A 16,798-nucleotide genomic window follows, 5' to 3' on the forward strand; every position below is an offset into this window, starting at 1 on the left:
AGTGGAAACCTCTAAAACACATCAGAATTTACTGCTAATTTCCACGCATATATGGAGTATGCCTCCTATGGATATCATTGAGATTACATAGACTGTAGCCTACTTGGCTCCTCTGTCCATGGAATTCTCCATACCACTCTATATGACAGAGTGGTATTTGAGGACTATGGCAGAATTCCCCCCCTTAACATTTGAGATCAGTTTTTTAAAAAGGCCTCCTTCTGAAAGACAAACATAGTATCAATTTCTCTGGCCAAGTCGACTAACTTAGGAGGGAAAAATGGCATTTCAGGTAGAGTCTTAAGACACATCCAAACAGAAAAGCATCTAGGATATATTGCAAAAAGACTTTAAAAAACACTTATTAACTTATTACATTATTAACATATGTACAATAATCGACATGAAGTGGGCAGAAGTGGGCAAAGGGTTAAAGAGAAGACTATGAGCATTCAGTAGGCACCATTCAAGGGAGATAGAAAAGCTGATTCTGGTAGATACGTAAATACTACAACCCTACTATGGAGCAGAGACAACTTACAAGGGCTTTGGCACAACCTAGAATAATGTCCCTCAAAATCATCTGATTTTCTCTGCCCTCCAAAATAGCTTCTAATTTGGGTTTCAAAAGTCTCTGATCCAAAAAGAAGTATCTTCAATGGCAGAAACTAGTTTTCAGTACTTTACTATATAATTAACAAACAGATTCTGGATTACCGAGAAAGCTTCTTATGACTTGATGAGCATAAGTCAATCCCCTAGAATCTAACTGTTGAATGAGTAGAGAAAACCATATTTTGTGTTCTGCAAAACATAGGGCCAGAACATAGACTGCAGCAGTCACCAAGCTCTTTTTTGACATCTCTTTCTTTAAAAGGAATATCTGCATTTATAAAGAATATCCTTCACAGAGAGAACATGAAGAAAAACACCACTGAGCCATGGACAAATGTTTGTGCAAAAAGAGACTTGAGGGGTTTTCTATTTGAGTCTCATTTTGCAAATGAGAGGCTCAGTTGCATCTTAAAGCTCAAGTTACCTGTTCAAGGCCTCAGAGTAAATCAGTCAGAGTCAGGCATTTAACACAGGGCTCCTGACTCCCCCATATCAGTGTTTTTCCCACTGGACTATACTACTTGCTTCATCATAGAGCAGTGAGTAAGAACAACTCTGAGATCAGAGACACAAGTTCAAATCCCAGCTCCTGGGCGACGACTAGCTATGTAACACTGGGCGAGTTATTTAACACCTCTAAGCCTTATTGTACTCATCTGTAATTAGGAGCAATAATATTTTTTATTAAATATGGATGAGTAAATGAAAGAATGCATATCAAGTGCTCATCACAGAGCCCAGAACACAGTAAGTACTCAATAAAATTTTAAATGGATCAATTAACACATATTACAATTAAGGTCCATAATATGGACACTATATCAAGTAACTCTCTAACACATAAGAATGGTACCATGTTATCATACACATAATTTGTCAGTACATTCATTTTAATTGTAATTAATCATGTCACAAAAAAATGAGAGGCACAGAGGATCATATGGAAAAAAGGATGCAGAAAGACTACTGAGATATCATTTCTAAACCCTTAATTTGTCTTATTAAAATATAATTGAAAACATTTTATTTTCAGGTGTCGTATGACAAAATGTATCTATCTGCTTATTAAAAACTCTACATAATTTTGAAAAGTAACTGGATCCTAATCAAGCGAGGAAACTTTCTAGTCATTCTAAACCATAAATCCTAACTAAACAATAAATATATTTGCTCAGGAAAACTAATTTAATCACTACAAAACTTTTTATTATATCATGATAGAAAAAATTGTAAGGACAGTATAAAGATGTCCCATGTGTCCTTCACCCAACTTCCCCCAATGGTAACATTTTGTATAACTATAGTAAATTATAAGAAGTTGACATGTGAATTGAGATGAAATTCACATCATAAGATTACCATTTTAAAGTGTACAATTCAGTGGCTTTTAGTATATATTTAGCGTTGTGCAGCTATCATCACTAAACAACCACCTTTTAAAGTCACCAGAACATATCTCTAAAGACCAGAAAATCTGTTCATTTTTAAAAATGTATTTAGTTCAAGTCAGAGATAACCTTACATTTGCATTATTAATAATCCCCTTTATCAGAGCTAACATGTTCATTCATGCACATCTATTATCAATATTTATTGGACCCCAAGGTGAGACTTTACATACTAACTGTACAAAGATATAACCTCTGCCCTTCTATCAGTTCAGTCTAGTAAGAGGAAGATGTGTGAGTGAACATTCACATTTTAGTGTGGTGGGTCTGCAATAAGGTCCCCTCAAGGCACTACTGAGCAACACTGGCTATCTACCCTGGAATAGGAGGTGATGAGAGACCGATTCGGGCAGTAGGAGAAAATGCACATGGAGGATGGCAGGCGGCAAGGCTGGAAGAGTGGCAGCAGCGAGGTGACAGAAGGCCTCCTACGCCGTGCCAAAGGCCTAACTAAATAATACACCAGTAGGCAGTGGGAAAAGCTCGAGGGATTTGATCAGAGTTGCATTTGGCAGCACTTTCACCCTCCATAGGAGGGTGAAACCTAGACCTTTAAGACCCTGTATCTGACAAGCACAAATGGAGAGCCAGGAGAGACAATGGAGGGGCCCTAATTCCTGTCATCACTGAGGCTACAGTCCAAAGAGAAAGGCTGAATTCATCCAGAGCTATCATGCCTCAAAAACCCAGAGCTCCTGTGGGTTCTTGGAAGTTCCAATCTCATCCCACCTAACAGAAGAAGCCTGAGGGGGTGAGGAGTGAATTCAGCTTGGCATGCTATCAATAAGACCTTGCTAATCACAGAAATGTTGAAATCTCTCTCTACCAGTTAACAAATAGCCACTGCCCTGAGCAGCTTCTCCTTTCTTCCCTGGGACCAACCTCAACCCCACCTCCCATGATTCAGCACTAAATATTTACTGGCTGGACCCAGCAGAGGACCCTAGACCCAACTTCAGTGCTCTTTAGCAGAGTCTTGGTCAGGGAGGTAGACATCTTAAATATCACCTCTACATGGGGGCCAAGCCCAGAAGCCTCCTTTAAACCATTAAGCCTCTTCTCACATACAGCTGCAACAACCAAAAAACAGATCTCCAATATGCTTTCATTATCCCCATCCTGCTTCCCCAGATTCTCCCTCCAAATTCTGACCAGATATTTCTGCTTAAGGCTCACCTTGCTCTATCCCAATAGTTTCTCGGGTTTTAATCTTTTGTTTCTCCCTTTAGTCAACAATTTTAACTCTCTCTCCAGTTTCACCAACTTTAGCTGTCCAGTATAAAGACTATCCTGCCCATGGACAGCCCTACCATGTCCATCCAGTCTTCAAGAACCAGACCTGAAGTTACAGTAGACAGAGTCTCATTGGGTCTATTAATCCATTGTGAGTGTGTGTGTGTGTGTGTGTGTGTGTGTGTGTGTGAGTGACAGTCACGTTCAACTCTTTGCGATCCTATGGACTGTAGCCCCTGAGGCTCCTCTGTCCATGGGATTTTCCAAGCAAGAATGCTGGAGTGGGTAACCATTCTCTTCTCCAGGGGATCTTCGCGATTCAGGGATCAAACCCAGGTCTCCTGTGTTGCAGGCAGATTCTTTACCATCTCAGCCACCAGGGAAGCCCATTAACTATAAATAATTGCAAAAAATTAATAGAAAATCTAAACATACAATATTCAGTCCAGCCTCAAAATATCACTTTATACAATACAGATTTTCATTTGTTTGCACTGTCTCAAATTCTAATTAACCAACATACAACATTTTTGCGTTAAACAACAAAATTAAAGGATAAAGATCACATTATGCTTCAGTGTATATTTACATACATTACAATCACACTTTTTTCCCCTAACACCTCCCACCACCAATGGGGAGCCAGGTATAGAAGGTATGGCCACGACACAAAGAATCTGACCATAAGCAAAGGTATAACTTGTCAGTGATGCCAATTAAAAGTGGTGATAAGAGAATGTATTAAATGAATGACCTAGAGTATAAATTAGCATAAAACAAAGAACATAATAAGAGATGGACAGAAGAGCTATCATGTCAGAAAAGATGGAAGGAAAATTGTGGAAATCAAGAAGTGAAGACAAAAGTTCGATTTCTTTTTCCATTTTCTTCTGACCAGAAGCTAAAGGGATCTTACATGAGACACATTATTAGTAGAAATAGTTCACAATCTTTTATGACACACTAAGAAGATACAATTTGCAGCAAGACAATATAATATCATTATATCTGTCTCTTTCAAATAATCAGACTGTCTAGTACCAATATCAAAAATTGGAATACAGGTAATATGTATTCTCCTTTACCATAAAATTATTAGAAAACAATTCCTACATGTGCTTTCTGTACTACAGCTATTCATTTAAAGAAGCTAAATTACCTAAATTACCCAAGGTATATCTAAAAATAAGCAAAGGAAATGTTGATCAGCTATTCTGCTTATAAAATCTGACATGACAACAGTTAGCTCAGTAACTTATGGCCCGTAGTTACAGCAAGCAAATGCCCACTTTTTTTTAACCTACTTCACATGTACTAGAATCTGAAACTGGGCATAGATGGAAGAAGATTTAGATTTTTGCTTATGGCCAAATTCTTTGTGTGACCACACCTCCTGTTGGTGGAGGGAAGTGTTTAAAAAAAAAAAAAGTGTGATTGCAATGTATGTAAATATACACTGAAGCATAATGTAATCCACATCCTTTAATCTATGGAACTACCTTACGTTTTGATTGGACCTTTTTTCTCTCACAGGCAGATTCCTTCTGAGTGGTCTCCCAAAGTGCTGATGGGATATTCTATGGTACAGATGAGTGTGTACTGCAAAACTGCAGATTCAAGGTAACATCCCAGGCATCATTGCCAGTCCATAGGTCCTTCTGACCTATGAACTTCTAATTCCAAAACAACCTCAGGGAGTTTTAGACTTCTCTAGAGGCAAAAATCTGAAAGAGGGCAGGCTGGGCGTCTTCTCCAGCCTTAGTCATCCCCTAGACGTACTTGAGATCCTTCAGTGAATTGATTATTTCTGCTTCCTTGTCTGGTGATCAATGTTCTTACTTACCTGCTTGGCTCTTGTGTGACAAAATAAGAATCTTCTAACACCTCCTGCCTAGAGTATCTGGAATCCTCTGGGACTCCTGGAGTCAACTCTTCCACTTAGGTGTCCTCAGAATTAGGCTAGGGCCCAGACTAGAGGGCCCTGAGTTAAAATCAGGCTACAGAGGAATAGGCTCTGCATCTGTTTGGAGGCAAAGGATAATTTGCCAAACTTTGGAGTGCTGGAATGGAGTACCAGACTAAGAGGGTTCGGCTGAATACCGAGGAATTAATGCTTTTGAACTGTGGTGCTGGAGATGACTCTTAAGAGTCCCTTGGACTGCAAGGAGATCAAACCAGTCCATCCTAAAAGAAATCAGTCCTGAATATTCGTTGGAAGGACTGATGCTGAAGCTGAAATTCCAATACTTTGGCCACCTGAGGCGAAGAACTGACTCATTTGAAAAGACCCTGATGTTGGCAAAGATTGAAGGCAGGAAGAGAAGGCGACGACAGAGGATGAGATGGTTGAATGGCATCACCGACTCAATGGACATGAGTCTGAGTAAACTCCGGGAGTTGGTGATGAACAGGGAGGCCTAGCGTGCTGCAGTCCATGGAGTTCCAAAGAGTCGGACACAACTGAGCAACTGAACTGAATGATCTGGCTTTTCCTACCACAAATTCAATGAAAATGGCCAGACATCTGAGCGCGCCCTAGGGCATGCTGTTTTGAGACAGCACTATTCCTTTCAGGTCTTGGGCCCATGGGCTTTTGCTAATTTATCTGGCTCCTGTAACACCACTTCACAGCAAGCCTCCTTAATCTCTCCAATAATATGCAGTGCTCATATTGTCAGTCATTCCCCTATTCATCAGCCTGTAGACTATTCCTCCTTTTTCTCCTTTTCCAGAGCAAAATAACCGATTAGCATTGGCATTCTGCCGAACATTGATTGCCCAAATGCCAAACAGTGCTTTCTTGGAGGTTCCCATCCCCGAAGCTCCAGCCTGGCATTGTGCTGAGTGCTAAAAGTGCAGCCTGTGTAGGGCTGGGAACTTCGGAGCTGGCAGGCAGGGGCGCATGGGAGAATCCAGGGAAGTACTCGGCTGTCCTCTAGAAAAGCTATTTGGGGTGGCTACTTGGGTTAGAAATGCTAAAAAAAAAAAAAAAAAAGGTGCCTCTTAGGGCTCCATGGGTCACATTTCCAGGCTCTTAATACACGATCTAGGCTATACTGTATCAGCCAAAGGATTTTCAAACATTAGCTGCATGTTAGAATTTGATTTCAGAGAAGGCAATGGCACCCCATTCCAGTACTCTTGCCTGGAAAATCCCATGGACAGAGGAGCCTGGTAAGCTGCGGTCCATGGGGTCGAACAGAGTCGGACACAACTGAGCGACTTCACTTTCACTTTTCACCTTCATGCACTGGAGAAGGAAATGGCAACCCACTCGTGTTCTTGCCTGGCGAATCCCAGGGACGGGGGAGCCTGGTGGGCTGCTGTCTATGGGGTCGCACAGAGTCAGACATGACTGAAGCGACTTAGCAGCAGCAGAATTTGATACCCTCTTTTTTGTCAGGTAACAGATTGATGCCAAAGAAGACATTTCTTGAAAATAAAATTCACATGCGCTTGCTGCAGCCACAGAATTAAGATTGCTATCCCAATGCATGTTTTCTTTATATGACGCCATCGCTTTATGGGGAATCTTAATTTGTGTTACAGTTTTGGAATTAGATTTAATTCAATGCCAGCTTTATGCATTTTAGTTTAGACTCACTCCTTTGAGCACGTCAAGAATGACTGAAATTCACTGACAGTAATTTTTCCTAGGCAAGTAGATTCCTGTTGTTTGACTCAACTGTACCAGAGCAAGTCAGATCAACATAGTAAAAGAAAGACTAAGTATATTTGGCTTTACACTTTTAGCTTTTCTGCCTAAAGGGAGCCTGCTGCTACCTCAGCCTGGAATGCCCTTTACCCATCCCCATACCCCATTTTCTGCTTTTGGCAACTTTTCATGACCCAGTTCAAACCTCACCTCCTTTGAAAAATATTTATTAGTCTCAAGTCCCCAACATTTGTACTGTCACAGCATACCACCTTGTGTAAGCCCTGAATTTTGTGATGTTTTATAGTTCGCTGTTTACATGTTTGCAATCCCTGTCTAGACTGTAAGCCCTTGGATGACAGGGACCTTTACAACTCCTGTCCCCCTAGTGCTTTAAGTTGTGAAGATTTCTTTGAAAAACAGTATACAAATATGAAATAATCATATTGTTTGTAAGTCAGAGAAGATGAATAATAATCTATAATATAAGAGCATCAAATTGGAATTAAGACCCATCTTTAGACTCCTGCCCATTTGAAAATGGGTATGCATATCTGCAAATATCCTTTTACCTTTCAAAATTAGAGAATCAGTTAAGGCCATTCAGAAATAGAAAGTTAGAAATATGAGATTCACTCTTGGCTTCTCGTTCTCCTGTACTTTTAATATCCAGTCAATCAACAATACTTATCAATGTTCCCTCCTAAATATCTGTGTGACCCGGGAGGGATTCTCAATCCTCAGCAAGCTAAGTGTCAGCTGGAAGGCTTGTTAAAACAAACAGCTAAGCTCCAGCCCCCAACTTTCTGACTCTCTGGATCTGCAGCAGAGCCAATACTTAGCATTTCTAACAAGCACCCAGGTGAAACTGATGCTGCTCATCCAGGAACCACACTCTGAGAACCACTGCTTTAAACCACCCACTCTATTCTCCTTACTTTTAACAAGGTTCACGATTTCTACAAAAAGAAGAGAGCCCCTGAGTTGTGACACAGTAAGACGGCTCAAATAAGGTAGGATAGCTAGGTTTGGTCCTTATCCTGGGTCCTGGCTTCCTTGGGTAGGCAGTGGTTACCTAACTTGAAATGATCTTTAACATATGAGAACAAGTCCTAAAGCATTTCTGGAGTGGTCCAGAGTGCCTCTAAATACAGAGCAACAGATGAGGTCATGGTAACGCAGGGAGTCAGAAGTAGAGGAGGGGGGGAGACAAAAGCTATAATCACTTGTCAAAGGGGTGTTTTCTGTAGACAAGTGAATGGAGCTATTGTACACAAACTCAGCGGTTGCCAAGCATGTGGCCCAATTATTTCGCCTGTATGAGCATGGCACGGAAGGATCTCCTTAGAGGACTTCACACAAGCTGATGTTTAGTCTGGCAGTAGCAAGCAAAAGCCTGGAGAATCTGAACCTAAGAATCTTTTCAAGTTCCTACCTGCCAAATCTAGGATATGATACAACGAAGCTGGAAGGGCCACAAAAGTAAAACACCTGAAAATAGTACACAATTATAATTGGTGAAAGACCAAAAAGGGGCCTATCTTGTTCAAAATATTGACAATAATGAGGATCACATGGTTGCCTTGGGAGGCAAGAGGTCCATAATTTAAATCTGGGGATTATCCTCCCAGAGAAACTGCTCACCCCAGTCTAATTCTGGCTCTACCCAAATGTAAAATGTCTGTCAAAGTTCAAAATGACCTATTGGCCACCACGGTTTAGGGTCTTAAAAGAATGGCAGGCCTGCTTCAGTAGCTAGAATGGACGTATGACAAGGTGTTTTGCTTTCTTAGGAGAAACACCATTCACTATACAACATAGGATGGAGACGCTTGGTATGTGCTAAGTCGTTTCAGTTGTGTCTGACCCTTCAAGACAGCATGGACTGTAGCCCATCAGGTTCCTCAAAGGAATCCTCCAGGCAAGAATACTGGAGTGGCTGCCATTTCCTTCTCTATGGGATCTGCCCGACCCAGGGATCGAACCTGCGTCTCCTATGTCCCCTGCAATGGCAGGCAGGTTCTTTACCACTAGCGCCACCTGGATAGAGATGCTTTAGTACTCTTCAAATTTCTCCACTGCATGAGAAAACCATTCAGGTGGTTGGCTTGAGCCCCAGGGATCAAGACCATAAACCAAAGGAGCAACAACTGCCACTTGGCCTCCGAGAGAGAAGCACCCTCCTCCCTGAGCACCACGCAGGTGAGATACAGAAGCTGTAAGGCATTCCCATCTCTTGTACAAGCTCTGGCTAGGCACAGCTGAGGGAGAGTGACCCACAGGAAGCTGCTCCGGGAAAAAGCGTCTGCAGAGTCCGACAGAATGTTACAGATGAGCCCATCAGAGAGAACATGAATTCAACTTGAAATAGACATAATTAGAAACAGATTGGCAAGCATGGTTCACTTCCTATCTGGGCAAGAGGTTAGAAAATGAGACTGTGAGGAGGTTGTTTTATGCGGTGCTGACTTTGGGGAAAGGAGTGAAGGAGATTTCTGTGGCTGTGGTGATACCTATATTCAATATCCGAATTTTACCAGACCTCTATTCATGTACACTGTACTACACCCGTGTACACTGTACTACACCGTAGTCATTTGATGCAAGCCTTCTAAACCTGCAGAGATGGGAGAAGTGAGGGCACCTGAAAGGCTTGACATCCTAAGAGACAAAGGAAAAAAATTATAGTGGTTTTGGACTGAAGCCCACTAATTCCACAAAGGATAATGACAAAAAGTTATCAGGCTTCATAAAATACCACATTTGCATACTGTATTTCTCATCAGAAAGGGGGCTACACAGCAAAATGGTTTGCAATGGAATGGGTTGAAACTACAGAAAGGGTTACATTGATACAATTGTTAACAAAATGTCCATTGTTTTCAGGTATAACAACTTTCAAAGTGTTTTAGTTAACCCAGCAGTCCCATAGCACAAATTAGAAGTACTTACGAACTAAAACTATGCAAGGCACTGAACTAGGTGCTGTAATTCTCAGGGTTTAAGACTTATAGCCTTCACTTACTCTCTCCTTTGTAAATTAGTCTAAAGGGTGATCTATCAGAAAATAAATTTCTTAAAATAATCCAAAATATTTTAATATATCATTGGTAAATTGCCTCTAAAATAACATCATGCTTCTTGTTATGGGTTACACATTTTAAGATCTATACATAAATCACTACAAACATGAAAAAGTACTGTTTTTGCCCCAGGTTGTCTGATTTTATTTTGGCAAACACTTCCTTTTTTAAAGTATGACATTAATATCACAGACATGATATGTTGTCTCTGGACAATGTAACAGAGGACTCAAAAACCACATTATATTTTATTATACACTATAGTGAATTGCCTCATCTAGCATACTCATTCCAAGCTTTTAACAAAATGAAAATTCATACAAATACCCTTAAGTAAAATCTTCTGTAGTGATTGCTTCTAGGTTCCTCTTGGATGAACACTGACACTTCCTTAAACAGGATTTCTTCAAAATCAAAAAGAATGAAAGCATAAATGCATGTCTAGAATTTACCTTCTGTACCAAACTGACTTGCATTCTTTTATACAATAAATGTTTTAATACACTAATTAAGAAACAGAATACACGTGCTTTTAGGATCCTAGAAGGCTCATTTTGGAACTTAGTTTTAAGAATTAGATTCTAACTGACTTATAACAGAAATCCTGAGACTGCATAATTCCTTTTTAAAATAATGTTTTAAAAAAACAATATTCGTGAAAAGACAACCGCTCTGTGTTTTCATGTTAAGAAAATTACCCTAATTCTCTAAGAACATCCCTTTTGCATTACTGAAACCAAGGATTCCACTTACCAAGAAGTTCTTAAAACAGACAAGCCACGGTTCAAGCAACAAACGTCCCTCTAAAGCCAAAGAGCTCATAGAGTAGAAGGAAAGCAGACCTGAGCTCTTGATTTTAAAGAAGAGTTGTAAGAAAGATTTCACTTAAGCCAGCACAGGATTTTACAATTTTATTGAAATCAGTCAGAAATCATTTTAAAAGCACTTACAGCTTGAAAGTGAAGTCACTCAGTCGTGTCCGACTCTTTGCGACCCCATGGACGGTAGCCTACCAGGCTCCTCGGTCCACGGGATTTTCCAGGCATGAATACTGGAGTGGGTTGCCATTTCCTTCTCCAACTTACAGCTTAAGTTCATTTAGTTTTCTAAAACAGTAAAACATTTCTCAATTCTATTTCTGAATTGAATAGACTAAAGCATAATGTAAGTACAGCAGTCTATTTAAATGTTCTTTATTATTTGTAGTAATTTTCCAAGTAACTTTGTCTTTACTGTGATGTAAGTATTAAATTTCCATTTTATAGATGAAGAAATTAAGGTACAGACAGGTGAAGTGCCATAAGGAGTCAGAATGGAGAGAGGGAACAAAGATGGCTGGACTGGGGTTTAAATACAGTACAGCCACCTACTAGCTTTGAGCAAGTTCCTTCATCTGGGATTTTCATCTGTAAAATAAGGACAATACCACCTACCTCTCAGTGGTTGATGTAAGGTAGAAGCAAAGCGCCTGGCAGGAAACTAGTACACAGTTAGCCATTCAACAAATACAGGCTCTCCCATCAACCCACAATCCCATTTTCTTCAGCTGGTACAATGAGTCTATAATCAATCCCTAACACTGATGTGAGGAAAACGAGATAATGATACACAAAGTACCTGGCAGGTGCAAGGATCAACACGTTCGTTCTCCCCCTCAACATTCCCTTCCTTACTCCAGGTCCCACAGTTACTAAGTGGCTGAGCCACAATCAAACCCGCATCTTGGTTCCACTTTAGAACTGCCTCTGCATGTACATTTCATTTATGGTTGCACCTTATTTAACTGGAAAAACTAATCTACCCTAACTGCTTAATCAGTTGTTATTTTAGTATGTTCCCAGTAAAATCAGATTCATTTCTCCGGTAGCTTTACTTTTTAGCAATAACCAAAAAAGGTGATTAATATTTCTGACTTGGCAACATATATTTTTGATACATACTTCTACTGGCATTTCTGCAATAGTCTTTAATATTTTATAAACTATTATAACCTGGAAGATAGTTTAAAAATCTATTCTTCAGGATATTGCATGCCTAAGTATGTAAGTGACTCCATTGGGGGAGTTCAAAAATACTAGGTAGCCTTTTCATTTTTCCTATTTTTTCACAAACAAAATAATAAAGTAAGGTAGTAAATGTGATAACTAAATAAATATGTGATTAAGTAGAAGAGATATGTGCAAAATATGGATCAGATTTGCATTTATGAAGCAATGACCTTCAAAACTGGCAGGGAACTCTTAACAATGTTCTTCACAGGGAGGCAATTATACTACAACCCTTCTATGTATACTTTCATTTCTCATGGTCCACAAATACAATTGCATATCAGAAAGAGTGAAAGAACAGCCTGGTAACTGTGGCAACCTTCATTGAGAGGCTATAAGGAATTTTTATTACCTTAATAATCACATCATAAATGCCAGATCAGTATAACTGCTGCAATACAAAAGGCTAGACCAACACTTCCACAGAATTTCATACAAACCGAAATTTACCAAATGTAACTCTAAGCCAATGATACATTTCTGGTTCTGTAATACCCTGTGTGGTCTCTGATCACCTCAAGAAGCATTGAAATTTAGATACCTTATTTTCAAGAAAAACACTGGCATACAATACTTTTAAGGAAAGGAGTTTAAACTATCACCAATTTTTTTAATATAATATATGGTACTGTAATTCCTAAATGATGTAAATATTGCTTTAATTTAATAAGTGATGCAGATTGATTTAAAAAAAAGACCCTGTGCCCAGTGTTTTGACAAATAAGCACATGTGTGTGCTCTCTCTCTCTTTCTCTCTGTCTCACACACACACACATAATATAAATATACAAGGGGGAAAAGTTGCTAAGAAAAGCTCAATCTCTAAATGCTCAAAAAAGGTATATGCTCAAAATATTAATTTCACATAAAATACTGTCTTATCTACATTTCCTCACATGGGTAAAAACAAAAGCAATTCACAGTAGTAGCACCAAAGAATGACAATAATGCATATACTTTAGAATTCCTGTGTTTTTAAATTTTCATAAAAGAAACACAATGCACAATCATTGAAACATCTAGATAGTGAACACTTACAGTATGGGCATATTACACCAGGCTTAATTTTTAAGTGGCCTAAATTTTTATAACATATTAAATTGTAACAATGTAAAATTAAGACCACCAGGAAAATAAACACAACCACAGTAGTGCATAGAAAGCATAAATCCAATAACTTCTGCTCAACTTAAAAATATTTTCCTCAACAGTAATAAAAACTACCCACAAGTATAACACCAATCTGCCAGCTGGGTTTTCCACTAACTGGGAAAAATAACTAGTTGCCTTGTTGTGATACCTTAAAACCACAAGGTTATCACTAAATGGAGAAGTGTTTTATTTGTACCTTATATCGCAGCAAAAGTTAATAATCTGCCCCAGAAATTTTATTTAACCATATACCCCAAAAGTATTTTTAAGACTCATGAATTCTAAATCTCACACTGCCCTTGATATGCTATTGTGTAAATGCTTTAAATTTTAAAATAAAGATTTTTAAAAGCTCTACACAATGTATTCAAATAGTAAACATGTCAACTCAATCCATGTTTTCTCTGGTTCCCCCCACTCCCACCAAAAACAAAAAACTTGTACATGACACATAAAGATACAATAGAAACAAAAAGTAGCATGTCACTCATTCTGTAAGGATATAATACACAACATCTCTCTATCATATTCTACTACAAAAATCCTTTCACTTTATGGCTAGCATCTTTATGACTGCTTAATCTGTATTTAAGGGGCCTGAAGAAGAGATTTTGTTCTCTTTCCCTACCTTCATAAATCTTTGGTAGAGGTCAGCACTTATGCCTAGAGCTGGGTTTTGGAGGTGGGAGAAAAAGGAAAGTGGAGAGAAGGCAGAACTGAGCACGGAGTCAGCAGACAGCAGCTGCTCTCATATACTACCCAGCGTCTTTCTCACACACCGCTATTTTCCACTATTGAGCATTGTCAGCAAAAAAAAAAAAGAAATAATTAATGGGGGCTGGAGGGAGGCGGGGAGGGAGACAAAGAGAGTAGGACCCGGGCCGACGGTTCTTGCCTGCTACATCTGAGATGAGAAGCCCTCTCGGGTTTTTGCTTGCAGAGGCAAGTGATCAGGTGAGACCCTCCAGGTCCAACTCAATTTGCTTTTCCAGAAACAGCAGTTTGGGGCAGGTGAGTACAGGACCCTCTTGACTGTAAACTACACTGGAGCATTGTCAGCGGTTTCTATTTCTGACTTCATAAAGGAGGAGAGAGGGCTGCGACTGCATTCCTGGGCAAGACTACTACTCCTGACGTGCCACACAGCAGGAGGTTGTAAAAATCCCTTCAAAAACACCAGGTTCCGAGGAAATGCTGTGCAGCATTACCGTATTGTTGGCGTTTTTTTCCTTTTTTTTTTTTTTTGTAAGTCACCGATTCTCGCCAATGCCATCCCTCAAATCACTGGGACTTGTTGCTAAATCTTTACCTCGCGCCCCCAGAACTGCCCAGCTGAATAAGATTTGAGGAGCGAAAAGCCGGGGGGAAAAGGGGGCTAAGTCTTCAAAGCCCAAGGGGCTGGGTTCCCTTCAATAGGCCACTCTGCATGGGCTACGCGTTCAATTCTACCTTCGGAGAGCCCTGACTCACAAATGCTGGGGGGTGGGGTGGGGGGGGCAGATTATGACATACACCATCATCCTTCCAGCCAAAGAGATAGGGGAAAAGCCGCCAGCCGTCCTTGCCCGGCCAGAAAGCCAAAGCCTGCACCGCGCCCTCCACACCCCCGCCCCCCGACGGGGCGGCCAAGGAAAGAGCCTCCCACCCTCTCCGGACACCCGCGGAAGGTGCTCCCCATATCGGCGGGTTCGAGGAGCCAGGATGGGGCGCCCTCACCTCGGGAGAGCGAAGGGGACAACCTGGGGGGTCCAGGACGCCGGGACTCGCGCCGCAGCTGCGCCGAGCTCCGGGTACCCAACCCCGGACCTGCACCGGCGGGGCCATCCGCCGCAGGCAGCGGCGGACAAAGCGCTGGCGTCTGGAGCGACCCCCGGGAGGCGGTCGCGGGTCAAGCTGGCCAGACTCGGGGAACAAGGGGCTCCCGCGGGCGGGGCGGCGCGGCGCGGCACTGACCTGGATGGTGCAGGTGTACTCGCTGTCGTCCAGCAGCCGCACGGTGCAGCTGTACTCGCGCTCCAGGCTCCTGCTGCTGCCGCTCATCAACCTGCTCAGCATCTTCCCGCCCGCCCGCCTCCGGGAGAGACGCGGCGGCGCTGCGGACCCCGGACCAGGCGCCCCTCAGCCGGGCAGCTCCGCACCGGCCCCAAGCACCTGCACCATCACCCCAGCGCGATCGCCGCCGCTGCCTCCTGCCGGCCCGGCTCCTCCTCCTTTTCCGCCACCGCCTTCCCCCAGCCCAGAGCAAACGCCGGACTCGCTCTGCTCCGCGCCCCACTGCCCGTGTCCTGCTCGTGGGGCGGGGACTCGGCCTGAGGGAGGCCAATGGGGGTCAGCGCGGCGGAACCGAGTGGCAGACGGAAGAGCCAATAGAAACAGAACACTGCGATGATAGACAGGTCAGGGAAGCAATCGCGGCAAAGCAGTCGCACCGAGCCAAGTCAGACCCGCCCTCTGGCGTCCCAAAGTAGGGGCTCCTTTTCTCTCTGCGGTTCGGATAGATGGTGTTTTTCCCTCCCCCGGGCCAGGTGCGGGCAATCGGTTTGATCAATGTCAGCTGTTTGGAATATATTTGGCCTCCTCTTCAGGGCCCAAGTCGCACGCTCTGCAACGCCGCGGCTCCCGCCTCTCTGGTGCCTGAGCGCTGAGAGCTCACAGTCCCTGCACCTGCAGAATGCAGGCACCTTCGGCTCTGGACCAGGCGGCTGCCCCCACCTGCGCTGCTGTACCCCACGACAGTTGGAGGGTCTTCTCTGCTCCACTCCTCTTATTTTGGAGAGCATCTGTTTTACGGAGCTACTTGAGTAAAAGCTGCAGGGTTCGCGGAGGGGCTGAAGCACCAGGGTTTAACCCCTAGAAACCCTCCACTCAAACACCGTTTGCCTCCTCCTCTTATTTTCACAAGACAAAAGGAAGAGACTGAGACGTGGTGCTTCAGCCGATATAACGCAGAGGAAACGATGGATCCATTATCTACACCTTTAGAACTAGAATTATCATGTCTTCGTACTTCCTCAACAAAACAGCAGAGAATGTAAGGAGGTACACATCACAAAGGAAAAATATTATCTCCTGCCTTCTCTGACCTCATATCTAAAGACTTCATGTTCTTTACAAAAATTTCACTGAGACAGTATTCTCCCAAAAGATTTTGGGAGGAAATGTTACAAAAGGATTAAATCAACAAATAACATTAATAAACATATTAATTGAAAAATAATGAAATACAATAATTTCCTGTTATTTTCAATTATGTTATTGTTTGTAGGTATAACATAACAATAATAAAACCCTACATTAACCAAGAAAAATTTTCAACCATTAAAGTATGCTTCTTCTCTAGTACCTTTGGACTCCAGGATTTATTCCCCCACCCCCCACCCCCGCCTTTTTTTGCATGTGACCGACTCTGTCCTCCTTTGTATCTTGGATTGCTCTCCTCATTAGTAGCATTCTCCCTAATGGCATACAGGTGCTGTAAGAGGAGGTTCTTAGTGCAATTCTGGAAGCATTAGTTTAGAAACTAGAAGCAGTAAGCCAAGTAGTCTATCCATAAAACCAGGTGTG

At 41.9% G+C, this 16,798-nt stretch overlaps 1 protein-coding gene across 3 annotated transcripts in view; it reads right to left on the reverse strand.

Moving 5' to 3' along the window:
• FRMD5 (FERM domain containing 5) overlaps nt 1-15,289 on the reverse strand; it is a 322,722-nt gene extending 307,433 nt beyond the window's left edge. For all 3 annotated transcript variants that reach the window (XM_068991195.1, XM_068991193.1, XM_068991194.1), the window contains exon 1: nt 15,188-15,289. In XM_068991195.1, coding sequence (XP_068847296.1) covers nt 15,188-15,289 — 102 coding nt within the window. The remainder of the gene's footprint in view (nt 1-15,187) is intronic.
• Nucleotides 15,290-16,798: the final 1,509 nt, after the last annotated feature.

Source organism: Capricornis sumatraensis, chromosome 19 (assembly GCF_032405125.1).
Source record: "Capricornis sumatraensis isolate serow.1 chromosome 19, serow.2, whole genome shotgun sequence".
Lineage (NCBI taxonomy): Eukaryota > Metazoa > Chordata > Mammalia > Artiodactyla > Bovidae > Capricornis > Capricornis sumatraensis.